Below are 21,041 nucleotides of genomic sequence, written 5' to 3'. Positions count from 1 at the left end.
ATGAATTTCTGAATGAATGAAAGATCACAGCTGTCTTGGTTTGCTGCAAAACCGTTTAAAGTGAAAGATCTTTAAAAAAACATAGCTTCCTAAGAACCTTCTGGTAAGGAACTGAAGACATTAAAGAAGGAGCAGCAATGACAGAAAAGAAAGCATAACACAGAGAGGCCTCCAGATTGCTAAGTGTTAATATGCCCCACATCACCTGTGCTGTGGTTACCTGCTGTGGCACCTGCTGGATTCTGGGGAGGGAGATTGGCTGCATCTGGGCCCCTTTGGAAGCCGAGCCCGTTGCCTGGACTAGCACCCTCTAAAAGGGAAGGAGAGAGGGACATTCAGACTTGTCAGAGCTTAGGCCTGAAAACAAACACAGAATACAACCACAGCTACTGCCGCCTGGCCTGCTGTTGCTTTATTGGACACACAAAACTGAAAATGTGAAGGATCAAATGAACGTCAAAGTCAAAAGAGAAACAGGAGTGTTTTGTTTATATAAAGCTGGGGGCTTTAGGAATCAATGACTTAGATTCTGTGATTTTCCAAAGTAGACCCTAAATGTCACTGGTTGTGGTGATTCTGCAGTGCTTTGCCTTCTAAACACCACTGTATAAAAAGAAATCAACAGAGACCAGGCATTCTATGACTCACGATCAAAGACCAAAAGAACATAAATAGTGCAAATATCAATGGATGGATACACACAATGTGGTCTCTCCACACAATGAAATATTACTCAGCCCTGAAAAGGAGTAAAGCTTTGATATGTGCTACATGTGGATGAACCTTGAACACATAATGCTCAGAGAAGCCAGACACACAATCACATTGTGGTTCCATTTATGTGAGATGTCCAGAACAGGCACATCCACAGACACAGGAAGTAGGTTTATGGTTGTCAGAGGCTGGGAAGGGGGATGAGGAGTGACTGCTATGGGGGACAGGGTTTCTTTTTTGGGAGTAATAAATGTATGAAAAATGCCACTTATTTGTTTGCTTTATAATGGTGAATTCTACATGATGCGAATTTCATCTCAATTAATTAAGTAAATAAGAACATTAAGGATTTGCATTCATATGCTCTAAAGCTGAACTGTCCAATATGGTAGCTACTAGCTGTGTAGCCGTTGTAGCCATTTCAATTTCATTCTATTTAAATAGGCTGCAAAATTCCGTTCCGCAGGCACACTGGCCACATTTCCAGTGCTCAGAGCCATGTGAGGCTGGTGGCAGAACACATCTGTGTCTGCGTAGTGGGAAGTTGTGTAGGGTAGTGTAGGAGGGCTGAGAGGGGAAACGTGGACAATGCACCATTGGAACTGAGCTGCAAGAATTCCTCTTTCTGACAAGGAAGCCTGGGGTGTTCATTGTTCAGGGAACAAAACACAGCTTGTGAATAAGGGTGCTGGAGGAAAGGGAGTCCCCTGCACAGGCAGTGGGGAGGCTCAGCTTTGAGCAGCAGACAGTGTATGTGGGGATAGAAGGGGAAAGGCAGGGGGGTGTGGATGTTGCCATGAGGTGGGGGAGGGGCACCTGGATGCATCTCTAGCCCTGGAACCTGGGAGAGACATGGTGGCCATGGCAGGACCCATTTCAGCCACTCCCACGCCCCCTCTGGCAACCACCAATCTGTCCTCTATCGATGAGCTTAATGTGTGGGTTTTTGTTGTTGTTTCACATGTAAGTGAGATCATATGGTGTTTGACATCTCATTTAGCATAATTCCCTGTAGGTCCCTCCATTTGGTTGCAAATGGCACAATTTCATTCTTTTTATGGCTGAGTAATATTCCACTGTATCTATGTATCACATCTTCTTTACCCAACTGTCTGGATGGACACCTAGCTTGTTTCCATATCTTGGCTATTGTAAATAATGCTGCAATGTACAAGGGGCGCAGATATCTTTTTGAGTTACGGTTTTTGTTTTGACACAGCCTTAATGTAAAAATTCTCTCCACAAATCCTCTATAATAAAAGCCTAATATGCTAAGTGTCCGGCCATCCGTTCAACCAATCAAAGCGTGATATGCTAATGGTATGCTAATGGTATGCTAAGGCTGCTCAACCGCTCGCTGTGATGTGCACTGACCACCAGGGGGCAGACACTCCAACCCGTAGGTTAGCTTGCTGCTGGTGTCCGGCCGATTGGGACTGAGCAAGATGGGCCAGACACGCCCTGAAGCCCTCCCACGGTCCCTCCCTGGCTGGCCAACCTCCCACAGTCCCTCCCTGGCCCCGATGGTGCATCAGTGGGGTTCCTCAGCCTGGCCTACGCCCTCTAGGGGGATGGACCCCTCGGGGGATGTCAGAGAGCCGGTTTCGGCTGATCCCACAGGCTAGGCCAAGGGATCCCACTGATGCATGAATTCATGCACCAGGCCTCTAGCTTTAAATATACCTATTCTAATGCTAGATTCAATTGTGAACCAATACTGAGAATTTTCACTTATCTTTTGCCTTATCCATAAAGTCTTTCTGTGTAAAAAGGTCATTCCCAAGGTAGAAGAAAACTTCCCTTAAAAGAGAAGAACAAACTAAGTCAGATTTGGTGGGGGAGACAGAGAAGGTGCAGCTATTTCAACAGCTGTAGCCTTGGGGCCAAGAAGGCAATTCAGGAGAACACAGATTCCTCCCTGCTGAGTCAAGTGCTTTTCAAAACCACAGTGGATGCAACCACACTGGCCACAATGATCTTCCCGGGCTGGTCTGTTACCTGCGGGGAGGCTGGCACTGGCTGGGCCACAGGCGCCTGAGTGGCCGCTGACGAACACAGAGCCACAGAAGCTGGCGAGTCCGCTGCACCCTCTGAACTCTGCATGCTCAGTTCTGAAGAGAGGCGGAGAGAGGGTGAGCGGGCAGGGCTGCAGTCATGAGGCTCACAGAGGCAACTGCAGATGCAGACAGGACAGGCGAGCGGGAGTTCCCGATAGCCTTCCAGGTTCAGAGCAGGGATCCGGCCAGGCTGGGTAAAGAACGGGGAATAGGTTGCACAACTGTTCCAAAGAAAGGGAGAGGGGAAGGAGCAGGGACTGTTCTTCCAAATATTAAACCAAAAAGTAGCCCTGCAGGAGCTCCTCAGAGGCATGCGGGGACAACTGCTTGTCCCTATCCCAGGCTGATCAGGGGGAACTATTTTCAGGACTCATGGAACTATTTACTCATGTACCCAGCAAGCCAAAAGCCCCTGGTGGGTGCTTTCTGTTTGGGGAGCTTGGCAGTGATTCTCCTCAGGCAGGGTCTCTCCCCTTGGCACTGTGACACTGGGGCTGGATCACTGTCTGGGGGGCATCCTGGGCACTGAGGGGTGTTGAGTAGCATCCCTGGCCTCCACCCACTAGATTCCAGAAGCACCCCCTCCTCAGGTGGCGACAAACAAAAATGTCTCCAGACATTCTCCAATGTCCCCTGGGGCAAAATTGTCTCCCAGCTGAGAACCACTGACCTAGGGAGAAAAAAGGTGATGTACAGTGACAGTTCAGAAACACTGTGCTGGGTTGGGTACAAGTCCTCAGGAATGTCAGCAGTAAATCAAAATTGCCCTCTGTACCTAGAGATCTTTGCCCACAAGAAAGCATAAGAATGTATTTCTTTGTAGCCAGATGCATACGTCTTTCAAATAGGTAGATTTAAAATTTTCTATAAAAAGACTCACTTAATATCAGAACAAAGTGGCAAATGATACAAAACCATTCTATAAAATGCAGAAAGTCTGTCTTCATTTTTAAATAAACTACTGGCTACCTTAAGCATTTGAGAGGCAGTGAATACACAAGCTGCAGAGAGAGGAGGTGGCTCTGCAGTCCCTATCCTGTCCTGGCCCCAGTTCTGAGCATGTCACTCCTATGGGTGGAGTCTCCTGGCTTCTGCCTCACATGTAGACCCGAAGGGCACAGCACACATCACAGTGCCCAGGATATAGTGCCAGAACTTTTATGTTTCTCTATCACCCCATGAGTTCTCACCTGCAAGAATGAATAAAAATTTTTTTTCAAAGCCTTTTTTTTTTAAGTGCAGAAAACTGGTAACAATAAAATAATTTGCCGAAGAGAAGTAGAAAGGGATATGTGTGGGTTTGAATCCAATGTGTTAGTTTAATCTCATTTTTATTGACTGGGATTATTCCATGACTTCCTCTAGTCCCCTGTCCACAAGCCTTTGGTACCATGAGAGCCACTGGATGGATCTGTGGTCTGTGTCTGTGGCATCTTTGTTTCCTGTCAGCCTGACTCAGTTCTCAACACTAGATGTCCCCAGCACCACATGGTGACTGGCACATCCTCCTTCCTTTGCCTTTTTCAGGGGAGACTGTGGCTTTCCAGCCCTGTGTTTCCAACTCTCTCTGCCTTCCTGACAGACTGACCTTTGGAATATTCTGTTGGAAATTGCTTAACCGAGGTCTCTTATTTACAGTTTTCCCTAACACTTAAATCAGTCATTTACACTCTATATACCACTTTGTTCCCATTTGAAGCCAAGAAGTGGGTAACTTCAGTGTCACTAGGAGGAGATAAGTGGACAAGAACTCTTTGTGAAAAGAATCTACTAGCGACAAAGTGAGAAAGCTGACTTCACTGAAACCACTTCTTTGTTCCAGAGGCAGAAATAATTTTGCCCCAAAGTCTAAGCCTTAGTAAAGCAAGGAGAGCTGTGAGAGCGTTGGGTATGGATAGTGAGTACATGCTCAGCTTACTGTGGCCAGAATACACCTTCCAGAAAACAAGTTATTCCATATCATGTGGCGTTTTCATGCTAACGTGTTCCCTGCTTTAACACACTATTTACTATGCACTGTCTGAGTTTATTGCACTGTTCAGCTTGTATTGTTTAGACCAGGATTGGCACACTTTTGCTGTAACGGACCAGAGACATTTTGGTCATCTAGTCTCTGCTGCAACTACTAGACATTGCCATCATGGCACAACAGCAGCCTTTGCGGACATGTAAACAAATGATCTTGGCTGTGTTCTAATACTAGTAAAACTTTATTTCCAAATACAGGCAATGGGCGATGGTTGCTGGTGCTCGGTCCACATAATCTGGGTTTGATAAAGTGATGTGGTTTTGGAAGATGGGTAGAAAAATTACACTCTCTTGATTCAAAACCTGGAGGTCCACAGGCCCTTGATCTAGTGCATAGTTCTTGTGGCCATATCTCACCAACATGGCAGGGCTGGAGGGGGCTGCAGAGGGCAACTCAGATTGTTAGGAGGGTGGAGCTGCTAACATTTAAAGACAAATGGAAATATCAAACACTGGTATGAAATGACAACAATGGTTTTGAAGCTTATGAAGCTTATGAAGTCACGCTGATTCACCAAACGATGGAACCCCAGAAGCCAGGTGCAGCCCTTAAAACTTAAGACAGGAGTTTGGGCACAGTGGACAGATCACTTTGGGGCGTTGTAGTGCATTGAATAGGGTCTCCTCAAATTCATGTCCACCTGGAATCTCAGAATATGATTTTATTTAGAAATAGTGTCTTTGCAGATATAATCAAGGTAAGGATTGAGATGAGACCATACTAGATTAGGGTGGGCCCTAAATCAAATGACAGAGTTCTTATGAGAGACAGAAAGGACACACAGGGAAAAGGCCACGTGAAGACAGAGGCAGAGATTGGAGTGATGTAGCTACCAGCCAAGAGACTACAAGGATTGCTGGGAGCCACCCAAAGCTGGAAGCGGCAGGAAGGATCCTCCCCTAAAGGGATCAGACCCTGCCAACACTTTCTAGTCTCTGGAACTACAAAATGACATACATTTCTGTTGTCTCAAGCCACCCAGCTTCTGTTACCCAGGAAACTCAAATCAGGGTCCATAAGATGAGGAGCACAAGGAACAAGTAGGGACCAGGCCATACCACAAGGTAATTTTGGTGTAGTGCTTCAGTACCATGCACAACTCAGGCAGTTGATACATACTGATCAAATGAATGAACACTTTAGTAACTCCCCAGTATTACATCTGATATTGAATTATATAAAACTAGCTAGTGAGACCATGAGAATCTCTGATAGTACTTTATAAGACAGATAATAATACATGGGTTCATATTTCAAAAGGCATTTCAAGTGGAAAATATGAATAAGTTCATAAAGATTTCAGAAAATTTAAAATCTACTTTTAGGATATCTGGGACTATTTTGGGAAATGAAGTGACCTTTTGAGACTGACTGCTCTACTCTCCCTGAACACCTCATTTGATGCTAGTATCAGACACACAGACTGACAGACACTGTGTGAGCCAGCTTGGCTGCTCCGATATATTAACACACAACACGCCTGTCTGCAGAGAGCATGGAGTCCTTCCTTACTTACCTGAGATAATGTTGTAGGTTGCACATAAGCTGATCCAGTTTTCTGAAATAAAATTTAAAAAATGGGGTCTATTCATCAAAGGCTCTTAGCACATCAAAGTTTAGGATTTTAAAAAATGGTTTTTAAAAGACATGCAAAAGAGTGCTGACTTTCAGTAGTGGTGGAGCAGATTGGATGGACTAACCCTCCTACAGATAACAATGATAAAATATGGGCAAAATATTTTTGAAAAAACAACTATTTAAAGTCACTGGCTATGCTGGGGGGTGGGAGCAGGCAGGGAGAGGTCAATGGGAAAAAAGGAGACATATGTAATACTTTCAACAACGAAGAATTTAAATTAAAAAATAAAATAAAGTCACTGGAAGGTGACCAAAGCAGGCAGACACTGCCGGGAGTTCACCCCTGAAATACCACTGTCACAAGGTCAGACCAGCAACTCTGTGGCTTTTGGCCCTGGGGGCCACCCCAATCCACAAATGCTAGGGCAGCAGAAAGCAGCAGCTTGTTGTGTTGAAGTGTCAGAGGAGAGAATTCAGAATGTTGGGAGGGAATCCTGGAAGAGAGAGAGGCACAGAGGGGGCGAGCCCCCAGATGCAACTACAGAGGCCACCCACATCTTTTCTTTCTTTTTATCCTCACCCAAGGATATGTTTTTATGGGAGGGAGGGAGGGAGGGAGGGAGGGAGGGAGGGAGGGAGGGAGGTAGAGAGAGAGAGAGAGAGAGAGAGAGAGAAATATCAATGCAAAAGAGAAACATTGATTGGTTGCCTCCCACATGTGCCCCGACCAGGGATTGACCTTTCAGTGCACGGGATGATACCCAAACCATTGAGCCACACCGGCCAGAGCACACCTAAATCTTTAAACCACATGTGTGTGGGAGACATCAGGGATCTTGAAGAAAAAACCAGCAGATTAAAGGTGAAAAAAAACTAAGATTTCTGCTGTTGCCCACTGCAGGAGTGACAGAGCTTGAGCCCAGCCAAGTTAAATGCTATCAGGGGAACATGGCAGAATCCAGAGATATTACAACATATTTTTCATGATGTCCAGGACCCAATAAAAACTGTTGCTATGAGAAGAAATAGGATACTGTCATCCATACTCAAGGGAAAAGAAAGGAGTCAATTACAAGAAAACCAATCCAAGTGATGCAGATAAAGCAGCTACTAAAAATATGCTCAGGAACTTAAAGGAAATTATAAGTACAATGAATGAACATATGGGAATTTCAACCAAGGAAGAGAAACTATAAAAAAGAACCCAATAGAAATTCTGGAGCCCTAGCCAGTTTGACTCAGTGGACAGAGCATTGGCCAGCAGACTAAAGGGTCCTGGGTTCAATCTACCTGGTTGCAGGCTCGATCCCCGGCTCTGGTCGGGGCACGTGCAGGAAGCAACCAATCGATGTCTCTCTCTCACACTGATGTTTCTCTCTGTCTCTCCCCTCCCTTCCACTCTCTCTAAAAAATCAATGGAAAAATATTCTCTGGTGAGGACTAACTAAAAAAAAAAAAGGAATTCTGGAGCTGAAATTTCACTGAAATGGAAAATTCTCTGGATGTGTTTAACAGCTGATTATCAGAGATGGCAGAAGGAAGAGTCAGTGAACTTAAAGATAGATCAATAGAATTTACCCAATCAAAAGAACTGAGGGGGAAAAAATGAAGAGAAATAAGAAGTCTAATGTACATGTAATTGGAGTGCCAGAAGAAAAGAAAGAATGAGAGAGAGGAGAGATATATTTGAAGAGTGACTAAACATCACTTAAATTTGGTGAAAGGCATCAACTTACAAGTACAAGAGGCTCAGTGAACCCCAAGAAGAATAAATAAAAAGAAAGCCAATTTAGGTGTTGTTAAACTGCTAAAATGAGAGAGAGAGAGAGAGAGAGAGAGAGAGAGAGAGAGAGAGAGAGAGAGAGAAGAGAGAGAGAGAGAGAGAGAGAGAGAGAGAGAGAGAGAGAGAACACGCCAGGCTAGCAGCCCTTGAAGAGCAGTAGTTCCAGTGGTCCTTCCAGAAGGTGTGAGTAAGGCTGGAGTGACTCCACCTGGTAGAACATGGAGCAGCAGGGGAAGGGAGGTAACAAGGGCACCAACTGGCCACATTCAACATGAAGTTTGAGAATACCTGTTTCCGCTCAGCAGGGTCAGGCTCCTTGGTGATCAAGGTCACCCTAAAACAGTCTCATAGGTATGACTGCATATCTGTGCTTCTGTTCTGAACTTGAACTTGCGATAGGAACTGGGAGCCATTCAGTCTGTCTCTGTTATATTCATTTGTCCTCTCTCCTGATTTTCTTCCCAAGGCAGGGACCCAAGCATCTTTCTCTGATTCCCTTCATCTGTGGCCCCTCTAGCTTGGGGTCCAGAGGCCTTAGGTGGACCAATACAACGGAGAGGGACCTCAAACAGGATCCAGCCTGGCCAGGTAGGCCCAAAGCTCCTGGTTGCTCAGAAACACACCTGGTGTGTTGTTTACTGGTGTAAGCCGAGCACTTTTCATTTGTCATCTGGTCCAAGATAAGAGCAGACTGGAGAAATAGTGGAAAAGCACAGCCTCATTGCTGTAGCTTCCTCTCCTGGGCGGGCACCAGCGTCTAGAAGGCACATCTGACCTTTTGGAGATGCTGCCAACAACACCCACCAGTGAGGACATGTGCTGAGGTATGTGAGGGGGCATGGCAGACCCATGGACAGCAGCCCTGGGTTACGGCCTCCATGAATGAATCTGCCCCGGCACAAAGGAAAGAGACTTCTGTTTACAGGAAAATACTCTGGTTACCTAGTAACCAGTAATGACAGGAAAGGAAATGCAGGAAATGCTGAGGGCAATCTCTGCGCCCGCTCCTGGCCTGACACTGACTCACCAGGACCTGAAGCAATGTCCTTTCATTCGTTCCTCCATACGCCAAGCGCCAAGCGGAGGGACCACCTGCCTGACAGATATTTAGAAAACACTGGTCATCTTTGGGTAATTAGAGAAGAGCACACGAGGGTTTTTTAGTTCCCTTCCTTCTGATTGGCTAATTAACTTCCTCTTTGGAGAGCCACACAGCCTTTTACTTTTACTTTGGGGAGAGAGACAGGTCTCCTCAGGCCATCAGTTCTGCTCTACTGTTGCTTGGTGACATCTGGATGGCACCAGGGTTCATTTCCCCCCAAAAGGCAATTAATTTCTTAAGACCCAAGAAGCAACAAGTCCAGAACACTCTCAAGAGTTCTTTCAAACCCGGGTGTCGTGACACTTGTACTGATATTCCCAGTGTTCTTACTGTGACCAGAAAAATCAGGTCCATACCTTCTCTTGCACCCCCTTCAATTTGAGTCTGGGTCTAAGGAGTAAGTACTGAGTGGTTTAGGTTCTGTCTTAACTGTCCCCGATTGCAGGAAGCCCTCACCGTAGCCCTGCTCAGCTCTAGGCACCAAGAGGAGACTCTCACATTTGAGGAACTAAGTTTCCATCTCTCCTTGCCGAAAAGTGGATGCTTTCACAGTCCATGATGGTAGAAACCATGTCCTTTCTTGCACTTGGATCACTCACAACACACCCCGCAGACACTAATGCAGGCGTCTCAGGTGGACAGTCTCTGTCCTGGGCACTGTGGGGTGCTGAGAGGCATCCCTGGCCTCTGGGAGCAAGCACCCCCTGCCCACCCTGAGTCTCCAGACACTGCCAATGTCGCCTGGGGGCAGGATTGCCCCAAATGAACATGCGACGTTTAAACCAACATGCAACGTCTGAGAAATGAGCTGGATAAATGGCACTTGAGTGAAATGAACTTGTTGACAGGTTAAGAATAACAAAGAGGGCACTAACAGTGACCTGGTCATGAAATTGTTACAATCTATCAGACAAAGAATGTGCAATTAGAGGGGGAAAAACAAGGGACCCTTCAGAGGCTCCCCACCATTTCCAACAGAATCAAATTCCAACTCCCAGCAAGGGCAATCCATTAGTCCTTCTTTGCTTAAACTTTTGGGGCATCCTGTCATTCCTCCGGCAAGTCTTAACTTTTTTCTTTTGCAGTGGACTTGGAGGGATCAGAGCTGGCCCTGAGTTTCTCTGGAATAAAGTATCCTCAGAGTTCAAATTCCTTTTTCTTTTGGTAAGAACTGGGCATCTGTTCCTGTTTTCTTCTCAGCAGGCAAACTTTTCCTCTTTTTCCAGCAGAGGATCAGGCCCAAGCTCTGGAAACTGGGCTTGGGGCAGGAGGCAGCCAGGCCCCTGTCGGCTCCTGAAGTCGGCTGTCATCCTCGGTCACATGGGACAGTTGCCTTTCCTCCTGTCCTAATGGGAGCACTCTCTTACTTCCCTCTTAAAGCACATTCAACTACTAATGTAAACTGTCCAAGCTCAGGTCTGGTTACCTCATCTTAGATGGGATCTGATTTTAGTTGCAAGTGACAATGACATGTATTCAGGGGAAAATGGGAAAAACCTTCACTGGAGGGAGAAACCAAGATGGCGGCATAGGTAAACACCTGAACTTGTCGCCTCGCACAACTTCAAAACTACAACTAAAAGACAAAACGGACATCATCCAGAACCACAGGAAGGCTGGCTGAGTGGAAATTCTACAACTAGAAGGAAAGAGAAAAGCACACTGAGACTCAAAGGAGGTGTGGAAGGCAGAGGTACTGAGGCACGCGCGCGCGGAGAGGGCTGGCAACTGAGTACGCGGCTGGCTTTTTCAAGCCGGAGGGAGACACAAGCTCCAACTGCTCTGAACTCCAGTTCCGGGCGAGACTCTGGGCACCCAGACTCATACGGAGAGAAACTGGACTGTCTGGCATCGGGAGGAACTCGTGGGCGGCTTTCTCTCAGAGGTGCTTGCAGCGATTACCACAGGACACTCATACCCGGGGGCCTCTTAGGGCAGGGCTGAGGATCAGCCATTGCTGTTTGTTCCGCCCTGAGACTCCACCCCATCCAAGCTGTGCGCAGAGGCTTTTGCATATGAATGGCCTGGTCCTTTGAAATCTAAACTTACCTATCAAACTGCAGCTGAGTCAGAGAGACCCAGAACATCCAAAAGAAGGCCCAAGGCCCCACAGAAACCTGCATTGCTTCACAGCTGGGCCTCATCTGGGCACCTCCAAAACCCAAACAAAGAAGAGGAATCTGCAGATCTCTCCATAGCTCCTGCTGGGTGGCCTCAGGCAGAGGCTAAATTTGCACCTCCTTGGAGATCCAAGAGCCAGTGTACCCAGTGGTCAGAGTGGGACCATCCAGATTACAACTCCTCAGATCCATAAGGGACACACTCAGGGGGCAGACTCAGTGAGCACCAAAGCCCCACTGAAGCAAGTCTTGTTTCATAAGGGTGTCTCCAGCACAGAAGTTCTCCCATTGTAGACACAGCTGATCCTCACAGCCAATTGGCCTGGAGGTCAATTCCTCCCAGTGATACCAACAACAATCAAGGCTTAACTACAACAAGACTGTGCACACAGCCCACAAAGGGGTGCACCAAGAGTGTCCACCTCAGGTGACTGGGAAGGCTGAGCCACTGGGCCCTATAGGACACCTAGTAGCACAAAAAGCCACTCTATCAACTCAGGGAAGCAGCCAAAATGCAGAGACAAAGAAACAGGTCACAAATGAAAGAAATGGAGGAAAGCAAACTACTGGATATAGAGTTCAAAACCACGGTTATAAGGTTTTTCAAGAATTTTCTAGAAAAGGCCGGTAAATTTAGTGAGACCCTTGAGGATATGAAAAAGGACCAACTAGAAATTAAGCATACAGTGACTGAAATAAAAAATAATATATAGAGATCCAACAGCAGACTAGAAGATCACAAGAATCGAGTCAAAGATTTTAAATACAAAGAAGCAAAAAACACCCAACCAGAAAAGCAAAAAGAAAAAAGAATCCAAAAATATGAAGACAGCATAAGGAGCCTCTGGGACAACTTCAAGCGTACCAACATCAGAATTATGGGGGTGCCAGAAGAAGAGAGAAAGCAAGATACTGAAAACCTATTTGAAGAAACAATGACAGAAAACTTCCCCCACCTGGTGAAAGAAATATACTTACAAGTCCAGGAAGCGCACAGAACCCCAAACAAAAGGAATCCAAAGAGGACCACACCAAGACACATCATAATTAAAATGCCAAGAGCAAAAGACAAAGAAAGAATAGTAAAAGCAGCAAGAGAAAAACAGTTAGTTACCTACAAGGGAGTACCCATACGATATGACTGTCAGCTGATTTCTCAACAGAAACTATGCAGGCCAGATGGGAGTGGCAAGAAATATTCAAAGTGATGAATAGCAAGAACCTACAACCAAGATTACTCTACCCAGCAAAGCTATCATTCAGAAATGAAGGACAGATAAAGAGCTTCACAGATAAGAAAAAGCTAAATGAGTTCATCCCTCCCAAACCAGTATTATATGAAATGCTGAAAGGTATTCTGTAAGAAGAGGAAGAAGAAGAAAAAGGTAAAGATAAAAATTATGAACAACAAATACATATCTATCAACAAGTGAATCTAAAAATCAAGTGAATAAAAAACCTGATAAACAGAATAAACTGGTGAATATAATAGAATCAGAGGCATAGAAAGGGAGTGGACTGACAATCCTTGGGGGGAAAGGGGTGTGGGGGGTGCGGGAAGAGACTGGACAAAAATCATACACCTATGGATGAGGACAGTGGGGGGCGGGTAAGGGCATGGGGTGGGGTGGGGTGGGATCAGGGTGGAGGGGAGCTATGGGGGGGTGGTGGTGGAGAGGAACAACTGTAATAATCTGAACAATAAAGATTTAAAATAAATAAATAAATAACCTTCACTGACATTTTCACCCAGCAAATGTTTTAGGCAGGCTTCTGATACCAGCTCTAATTAGTAAAAACTTAACCACCACAAGACTTGGTGTCCAGGAAATGAAAATTCTCCCCAGGTTGGGGGCAGGTGCCCCAAAGTTCATCACATCAAAAGGAATGAGAACTGGGTGCTGTGTGGGAGACCAACTGTCAGCCACTTTGTGCTGAGAAAGTGGGCAAAGAAAGTGTTGTACACTCACACATATACCCACAAACACACATACACACATGATCATGGATGCACACACAAACGTGCCCACACACAAACATGTGTGTGCACTCATGCACACAACACAATACATATACATGAATGCACTCATATGTACACTTGTACACACAAACACATATAGAAACCATACATATACACAAACACGTACACAAAACACAAGTGCATGTACACACACGTACAGCACAGGCTAATGCGAGAAAAATGGCCCAAACCACTTAGACAACCTGTTGCCATGTTCTTACTATGGTCATTTTTCTATTAAATTGAATGTTGACTAGTCCCATTAGGAAAAAAAAATCAATGATTCTTACTGTAAAAAGGGTGATACACCTATGTTTACATATTTGCACATGTGCCTATGGGAGAAAAATCTCAGAGTTCAGGTTTTGCTCCACAGATAACTTCCTCAAATTGTAACCCCCTATCACCCACTTTCTGACACAACCTATCCTCCCTTACCTCTCAGCCTGAACCCCACTACACAATACCCCGTAACCTTTGCCCCTTCCCCTCAGCCCAGGTCCCTCCATCAACCCAGATCCTGACCCCGACATTTCTACTCCTCTCTTCCTTCCATCATTCACTGCCCATGGTGGCTTTCCTGCCTCAATGGCAGAGTGGAGTGCCTATTACAGGACAGACTGGCAGAGCCTATTACTCTCTGGCCCTCTCCAAAGCTCTTATCCAGATGTGAGCATTTGTCCCAGAGCCTCTGTCTCCTCAGAGGACCTGCAGACCAGGCTGCCCTCTGCCCTCTGCTCAGGTCCCAATCTTGTAGCTCACAGCACGTTCCATCATGCCATCTTAGAGTCACGTCTGTCGCCACCATGATCCCATGCCTTAGTTCCTTTGCTGGCTCAGGTCTGGGGAGTCTGTGTTGTTTGGCATCTTTGCCTCCCTCTCATGTTCTTCCATCTATGTTCTCACAACAGCTCCACAGTTCTCCCCAACCAAGGTCTTAATGGCCAGTTTCCATGCTCATCTGAACTTGACCTCTCTGTAATGTTTGGTATTGCTCTTTGGGTTTCTGTGCTCTTCTTTCCTCTGAGGGTCCTTTCTCAGCCCCCTGCCCTGACCCTTCTTTGTCCCAGGTGGTCCTCCCATCCCCCAACTCTGTCACCACAACTTTTAACACCACCCACTTGCCCAACTCCAGGTTCTATTTCCAGTTGCCTTCCAGACCTGGGAGCCCCTAAGGTGCCACAACAAATCCAAAAGGGAATTTCTTTCCCCTAAACTTGCCACTTCTGCATTTACTCAGCCACTGGGCTGTAAGTCACTGAGTGTCTCCTTCGGCCTCGAGGCCACATCTATCTGGTGACCCTGACCTGCTGTCTCTGTTGGGTACCACCCCTCAGGGAACTAGTAGAGTCCCTACCTTCTCATCGCACACCTGGAAGTCTGGATCTGCCTCCAAAGTGGATGCATATTCCAAATCAAGAGCTACTACCAAGATGGGGGTACGAGACATTCTCAGGTCAGGGGTCTGTAGCTCTTGGGGAGGTTGAGTTCCATGCGCTAGATGGTTCAGGCGTGCTCGTCACATCACAGGACACACTCTACTCTGGGTGATCCAGACCTTCTGACCCAAAGACTGCCAATGTCCAGCCAGCCTGAGAGCCCTGCTCTGTGGAGTGCTTCAAAAGAAGGGGCACCTGGTTCTCTTCCCAACCTGCCCCTGGATCTTAGTTCCATTAGGAAAGAGACTTAACAGCCTAAATAAAAAACTCAACTTCTGAACACATGCTGAGATGAGTGTCCAGCTGGGAGGGGAGGAGGGGCAGCTTGGACTTTGGACTCAGGCACAACCAAGTTCAAATCTCAGCTCCGTCATTTGCTGTGGACTCAGTTTCTTCATCTGCAAAATGGGTGGGGAGGATGAAGTGGAATGATATACTGGACCTGCCGCCTCAAGTCTGAATCCCAGCCATAAATAAATACAGTTGACCCCTGAACAACATGGTTTGAACTGTATGGATCTTCTCATACGTGGATTTATTTTTCCAATAAATATATGGGGAAATTTTTTTGGAGGTTTGTGACAATTTGAACTTGTCTTGTCAGATGACCTGTATGATTTTCTTTAAAATTTTTTTCTTTATTAATTTCAAAGAAGAAGGAAGAGGGAGAGAGAGATGGAAACATCAATGATGAGAGAGAATCATTGATTGGCTGCCTTCTGCATGCCCCACACTGGGCATGTGCCCCGACTAGGACTTGAACTGTGACCTCCTGGTTCATAGATCGATGCTCAACCATTGAGTTACACTGGCTGGGCTGTATGATTTTCTTAATAACGTTTTTATTTTCTCTAGCTCACTTTATTGTCAGGACACTGACCTCTTTTCCCTTAGATTGTCAAATAAAATAAATGACAACAGCCAACACAGTAATAGCTGTCTGGTGTGAATGAATCAAAATTATACCTTTAAAAAAAATCTTCACCCAAGGAGTAAGGATATTTTTTCCATTAATTCTTTTTAAAAGATTAGAAAGGGTAGGGGGAAGGGGGAGGGAAAGGAGAGAGAGAGAAAAAGAGGAGAAAAACATTGATGTGAGAGAGACACATCAGTTGGTTGCCTCCTGCACGCACCTGGACCAGGGCAGGGATTATCCTGCAACCCAGGTATGTGCCCTTGACAGGGAAATGAATCTGAGACCCTCTGTGTGCAGGCTAGCGCTCTAACCACTAAGCTCGCCGGCCAGGGCTATATCTATTTTGTTTTTGTCAAAACTTATACCCATTTTTAGCAAAAAATAAATAAATATATATATATATATATATATATATATATATATATATATATATATATATATTTCAGCAAAAATATATTTTGGTGTGCCACAGAATTTTAGTAATTAGTTTATGTGTACCATGAAATAAAAAGGTTAAAAATCGCTGACATGCGAAATATGTGTTACTCCACAGTTTATGTTATCAGTCAGAGCTCACAGTCCATAGTAGGCTATTAGTAGTTAAGTTTCAGGGAAGTCAGTTTTATGTGGATTTTGGACTGTGGGGGGACGATTTGCACCCCTAACCCTATGTAATCTGTCCGACCAAGTAAAAAGGACGGGTCAAGGACCCCAAGGACAATCACAGTGACAGTGGTGGCAGCAATCACCTCAGCACTGGTTGTGTGCCAGACTCTGGGCTAAGTGCATTACAAATGTGTTCCTGCTTAGTTCTGAGGAAGCTATTCCATTATCACCCTCATTTTAGAAACAACAAACAGACTGAGGCTCAGAGAGGTCTGGCAATGAGCCGAAGGCCTTACATACAGCATGAAGAGGCAGAGCTGGATTTGCACCAGGACTTACCCTTTAACAGAAGGAGGCACAAGCTTGTAAAGACCCCTGAGTCTCCCGCTATCTGTACTAGGCAGAGCCCTGTTTCCTTCCCAGATAAACTGCTCCTCAACCCTCTGGCAAAGAGAACTCAAAACAATAACAGGAGCTTGCTTGGTGTTTTGCTTGAAGAGCTCCATATGTCACTGGAGCTCTGAATGGACTGGCAGGACTCATTGAATGAGTTACACAAACCTGGTTTCTGACTGAGGCCTGCGGGACCTGAGTGTGGGCCACTGCACTGTGCTGCTTCTATCTACAAGTCGAAGTCTTTGCAGAATTGAGGCCAGTGTGGTCCAGACCCGGAGTGACAAGGTGGGTGGCAATCATTCTGGCATGGAGGACCACTAAAGGCTGATCAGGTGTCCCTGCCAGTACCACAGCCACAATGGTACCTGCCAGGATGGAACTGATGTGACCCGATGGAGCAGGGCCAACGCCAGGCTGGGGAGCACTCTGTCCCTCAAAGTCTACCTGCTTGTTACAGCTTAGAAGGGCTGCTCAGTTGACATGGGGGGGAAGGGGACAGGGAAGCCCACCAGTGGCTTTAAAGTGGACCAAAACATGGCAGTGAGCAGTGATTAAAGCCCTCCCTCAAATTACCTCACTGCCCAGTGCAGGTTTCCTGACCTCAGCACTGTGGACATTGGGCGGGGTCATTCTCAGTTGTAGGGCCATCCTGGGCACTTTGGGGAGTTGAGCAGCATCCCTGGTCTCTACCACTTGATGCCAGGATGCCCATCACCCAGCTGTGACAAGCACAGATGTCTTGAGACATCACCCAATATCCCTGGGGGCAAAGTCAGCCGTGGCTGAGAGGCTCTGCTTTTTCTGGGACTGCTTATACATTCTAACCTGCATTTTAACACAATTCTCAGGAGACCTGAATCACAGAAAAGTTTGAGAAGCCTGGTTCTAAACCAGCATTTCTCAGCATGGACAATACAGACTTTGGGGCCAGATCAATCTTTGTGGGGCTATCGTGGGCACTGTAGTATGAGGAGCAGCATCCCTGGCCCCCAACTACTTGATGCCAAGAGCACCTTCTCTCCCTCAGTCATAACAACAAAAGTCTCCACACATCACCCAACAGTGTCCCCTGGGGGGCAGGATCACCCCCACTGAGAAGGCCTGGTCCAAGGCCATGGCCTAATTGCACATGGAATTTCCAATTAGCCAAACCATTCTTCTTGCTTGGCGCTCTTGGTTCAGCTTCCTATCACACAGTTGTTCACACATTTGGCTTTGGGACCAACCAGGCCTCCTTGAGAAAACCAAGTCTAGGTCTTAGTCGCCCTGTGACCACCTCTCAATCCCTCTCCCCACTCCTGGCCCCCCTAGCATGTTCCCCATAATGATCCTCCAGAGATATTTTGAAGTGAACGGGGACAAGAGGTAGCTGCTGCTCAGGGCTGCCCACCAACACTGTCCATATGGGCTGAACACTGGCCTCCACCTTTGGCCAGTTATGTGTCCCCGGCTCCAGGTTCTGGGTGCAGTCTCATCGGTGTCCTGCTTTCGGATTATACCTCATCCTCTTAGCAGCCTTTCTTTCCCTCTCACTTGCACCCAGGTTTCTATCTTTTTTCCTCGCTTCTGCACACTCTCCAGTAGGTGGGGAATGTGTGAGGCCATTGAAAATGTGGACAGTCCGGAGGCTGTCTTAACTCATCCCCTCCTATCCCACCTCCCAAGTCTTCAGAGCAGCCAGACAGCCCAAGGGTGGAGGAGGAGCAAGGCAGGAAAAGGGACCGTATCTCCTGGGTTCTGAGCCTGATAACCACCTGGAATAGGGGTCTCTGTCCTGATCCCCACCCCATCCATAGGGACAAGCAATGACCATGGGCAATGGGCAGTACCTCCCTGACTGATTCAGGCAAAGAAGAGGCTGACTTCTTTCGTCCCACCAACATTGTATACGGACCTTTCCAATTTACCCCCTACCTCCCCTTCTGTCATCGCTTTACTCTGACATGTAAAAAGCAGAGAAATGGCCCTGCTAAGAATAAAGAACTTCCTGAAATCAGAGTCCTGAAGGGGCCCTTAGAAATCGCCCAGCCCAGCTCTTTCGCCCAACGGAGGGAGGATTTACCCAATGATGGTTAAGCGGTTGACCCGAGCTACAAAGCCTGATGTGGGGTAAAGTATTTCCATGGGAAATGTTAATAATTCATTTAAAAGAACATTTAAAAATGAGGCAATAATTCCTCAAAAATGACTTGCCCACACTGGGACTGGGGGTGAAATAGTTTTATGGAATGCAGGGTAGCATTTCTATCGGAAGGATTTTACAACTACCCTCTGCAACAGGCTGCAGGACGGATCATGGATTTAAAAGAACCCTCTGGGGAGTCAGAATTCATGTTGATTCCAACAACACTTGCTGTAATTAGATCTTTATTTCTGCATCTAACAGGGCTGATGGCTTAAGAGCTTGCTTTTTTTTACAAGCTTGCTTTTACCTGTTCTAGAACACAAATGACACCCCGTTATAAATTTCGGCTGCAAAAGACAGTTGGGAAACTTGTTTAGATACTTTAAATCGTCCCAAGACGTTAGCTGGAATGCTGGCACGGAGTGCAATGAACATTTTCTTGAAGCTACAGAGTGAACTGCCCTAAAAAAAAAAAAAAAAAAAGGAACATCCGTATTACTAAAGCAAGTCTCACCGAAGGGCTGATTTACTGACCACAGGCTGCGGTGTTCTGATACAGGCGTCACTTTTGCGGCTGTTGCTGTGTTAGTCAGACAGATTGCACTCCAGGCGAATAAGGTAAGATCAAATCCCCACCAAAAACCTGCACTGCCTAACATTTCTCAATTTATAGCCCTAGTTGGTGGGCAGGGGAGGGGGCGGTGCTGAGAGGAGGGAAAGAAATGTGTCACCGGCTTTGAATGAAGTTCAGGGGCAGTGTTTACCTAAGCAACCAGCCCTGGTAAACAAACGCTATCTCTGGCGGCCCAAGAGGAGGTGGGGGAGTGACACTATTATGATCAAACCCACCATGTGGCTGGCAGTGCCCACTAACAGGGTAAGAGTTTTCCAGTCCCCTATTAGTGGGAATACACCTGCTTCCCCTAATATAATATACATATTCCCCTGAGGGTCAACAACAACTTCGGAGGAATATTGATGAACCAGAAGGTTCTGAGTTCAGTTTCCAACATCAGCCAGCCTTACATCTGAATGTCTTTATATGTGAGCCATCAGGGTTCAACTCCTGCCTTTTCTAATATTCTTGGGCAGCAAGAATGAAAGCATCGTGCTCCAGAAGTTGCTGCTCACCAAGGACCTACGGTAGTAGGTTGGTCGGGTAATGATTTTATGAACACGAGGAAGTAGATCAAAAAAGAAATTCCACTGAACACTGAAATGTCTCCATCTGAGAGCAGTCTAGGACAGAGTCAAATGGCTAAAAGTTTTTCCCCCACAACATCTCTTCTTGGTTTATATACAGGGTAAGATGTCAGCATGACAATATGCTTTCTTCTAAGTAGACCCCAGGTGGACTCAGCTCTACCTGTCATGGCAGATCAAATACAAATATAATTTCATCATAGAAAAATATATGCAGATGTTCAATTAAAGCCCAGGAGTCTGCAGTCCTGGCGCTGCTTGGGCTGCTTGCCGGCCCTCATTGTTTGCTGAGTAACAACGGTTGCCAGGGACAACGCAGTCCACTCCCGTCTCCAAGAGCCTGTTGCTGGGCAACCAGGAGAATACTTCCCAAACCAAACAATGTCATCCCAGGAGCAATCCTCTCTATCTCACATTAACCAGATCTAAAAAAAAAAAACCCTCCCAAATATGTAATCTATTATTTTCAGAAGCCCTAAGAGAAAGGCAAATAATCTCTATAGTAACCGAGGAGAAAACAGTTTACCATATTTGTTCTGAAATAATAAAACCCGAGAAGGACCAACTTTGCCTGCATAAGCATCACAGGAGGGACTTCTTCAGTCTTTCCTAGTGCCAGAGGAGAAAGTGCCTTTTTCTCCAAGAAGAATTTAACATCCAGCAAACAGTGTAGGACAGTTCATAGCCACACAGGGGCTGTGATTAGACAAACTAAACCGGAGGATTAAACTATTTGAATAAAGAATGTAAGAGAAATAGCTCCTAATTTAGAAAGACGTTAGCAAACGTCATGTACATACAAAATAGGTGCAAACTGAATCTTTGACTCAGCATTAGAAAGGCCTCCTGGGGCTTTGCCGGAAGGAACTTATAGCATCTGGAGTCCCTTAGCCTGCTCTTCCTGCCCCCACTCAGGGAGGGAAGGAGTCTTAGAGGAGGAAGCCAGGCCACAT

The 21,041-nt window shown here is 46.2% G+C and overlaps 1 protein-coding gene across 10 annotated transcripts in view; it reads right to left on the bottom strand.

Annotated features, from left to right (window-relative positions):
* Positions 1 to 21,041, bottom strand: part of RFX2 (regulatory factor X2) — a 97,235-nt gene that overhangs the window by 42,708 nt on the left and 33,486 nt on the right. For 4 of the 10 annotated variants that reach the window (XM_079772019.1, XM_079772016.1, XM_079772021.1 and 1 more), the window contains exons 1-2: positions 2,713 to 2,955; positions 221 to 310 (exon numbers count right to left, since the gene is read on the bottom strand). In XM_079772019.1, the coding sequence (XP_079628145.1) occupies positions 221 to 310; positions 2,713 to 2,817 (195 nt within the window). In that variant the 5' untranslated portion in view covers positions 2,818 to 2,955. Of the gene's footprint in view, positions 1 to 220; positions 311 to 2,712; positions 2,962 to 6,316; positions 6,359 to 9,188; positions 9,258 to 21,041 lie in introns of those variants that run through there. The other 6 variants (XM_079772017.1, XM_079772018.1, XM_079772020.1 and 3 more) reach the window with 6 other exon arrangements.

Source organism: Cnephaeus nilssonii (assembly GCF_951640355.1).
Source record: "Cnephaeus nilssonii genome assembly, chromosome: 5".
Lineage (NCBI taxonomy): Eukaryota > Metazoa > Chordata > Mammalia > Chiroptera > Vespertilionidae > Cnephaeus > Cnephaeus nilssonii.
This window is presented reverse-complemented; position numbering and strand designations above follow the sequence as displayed.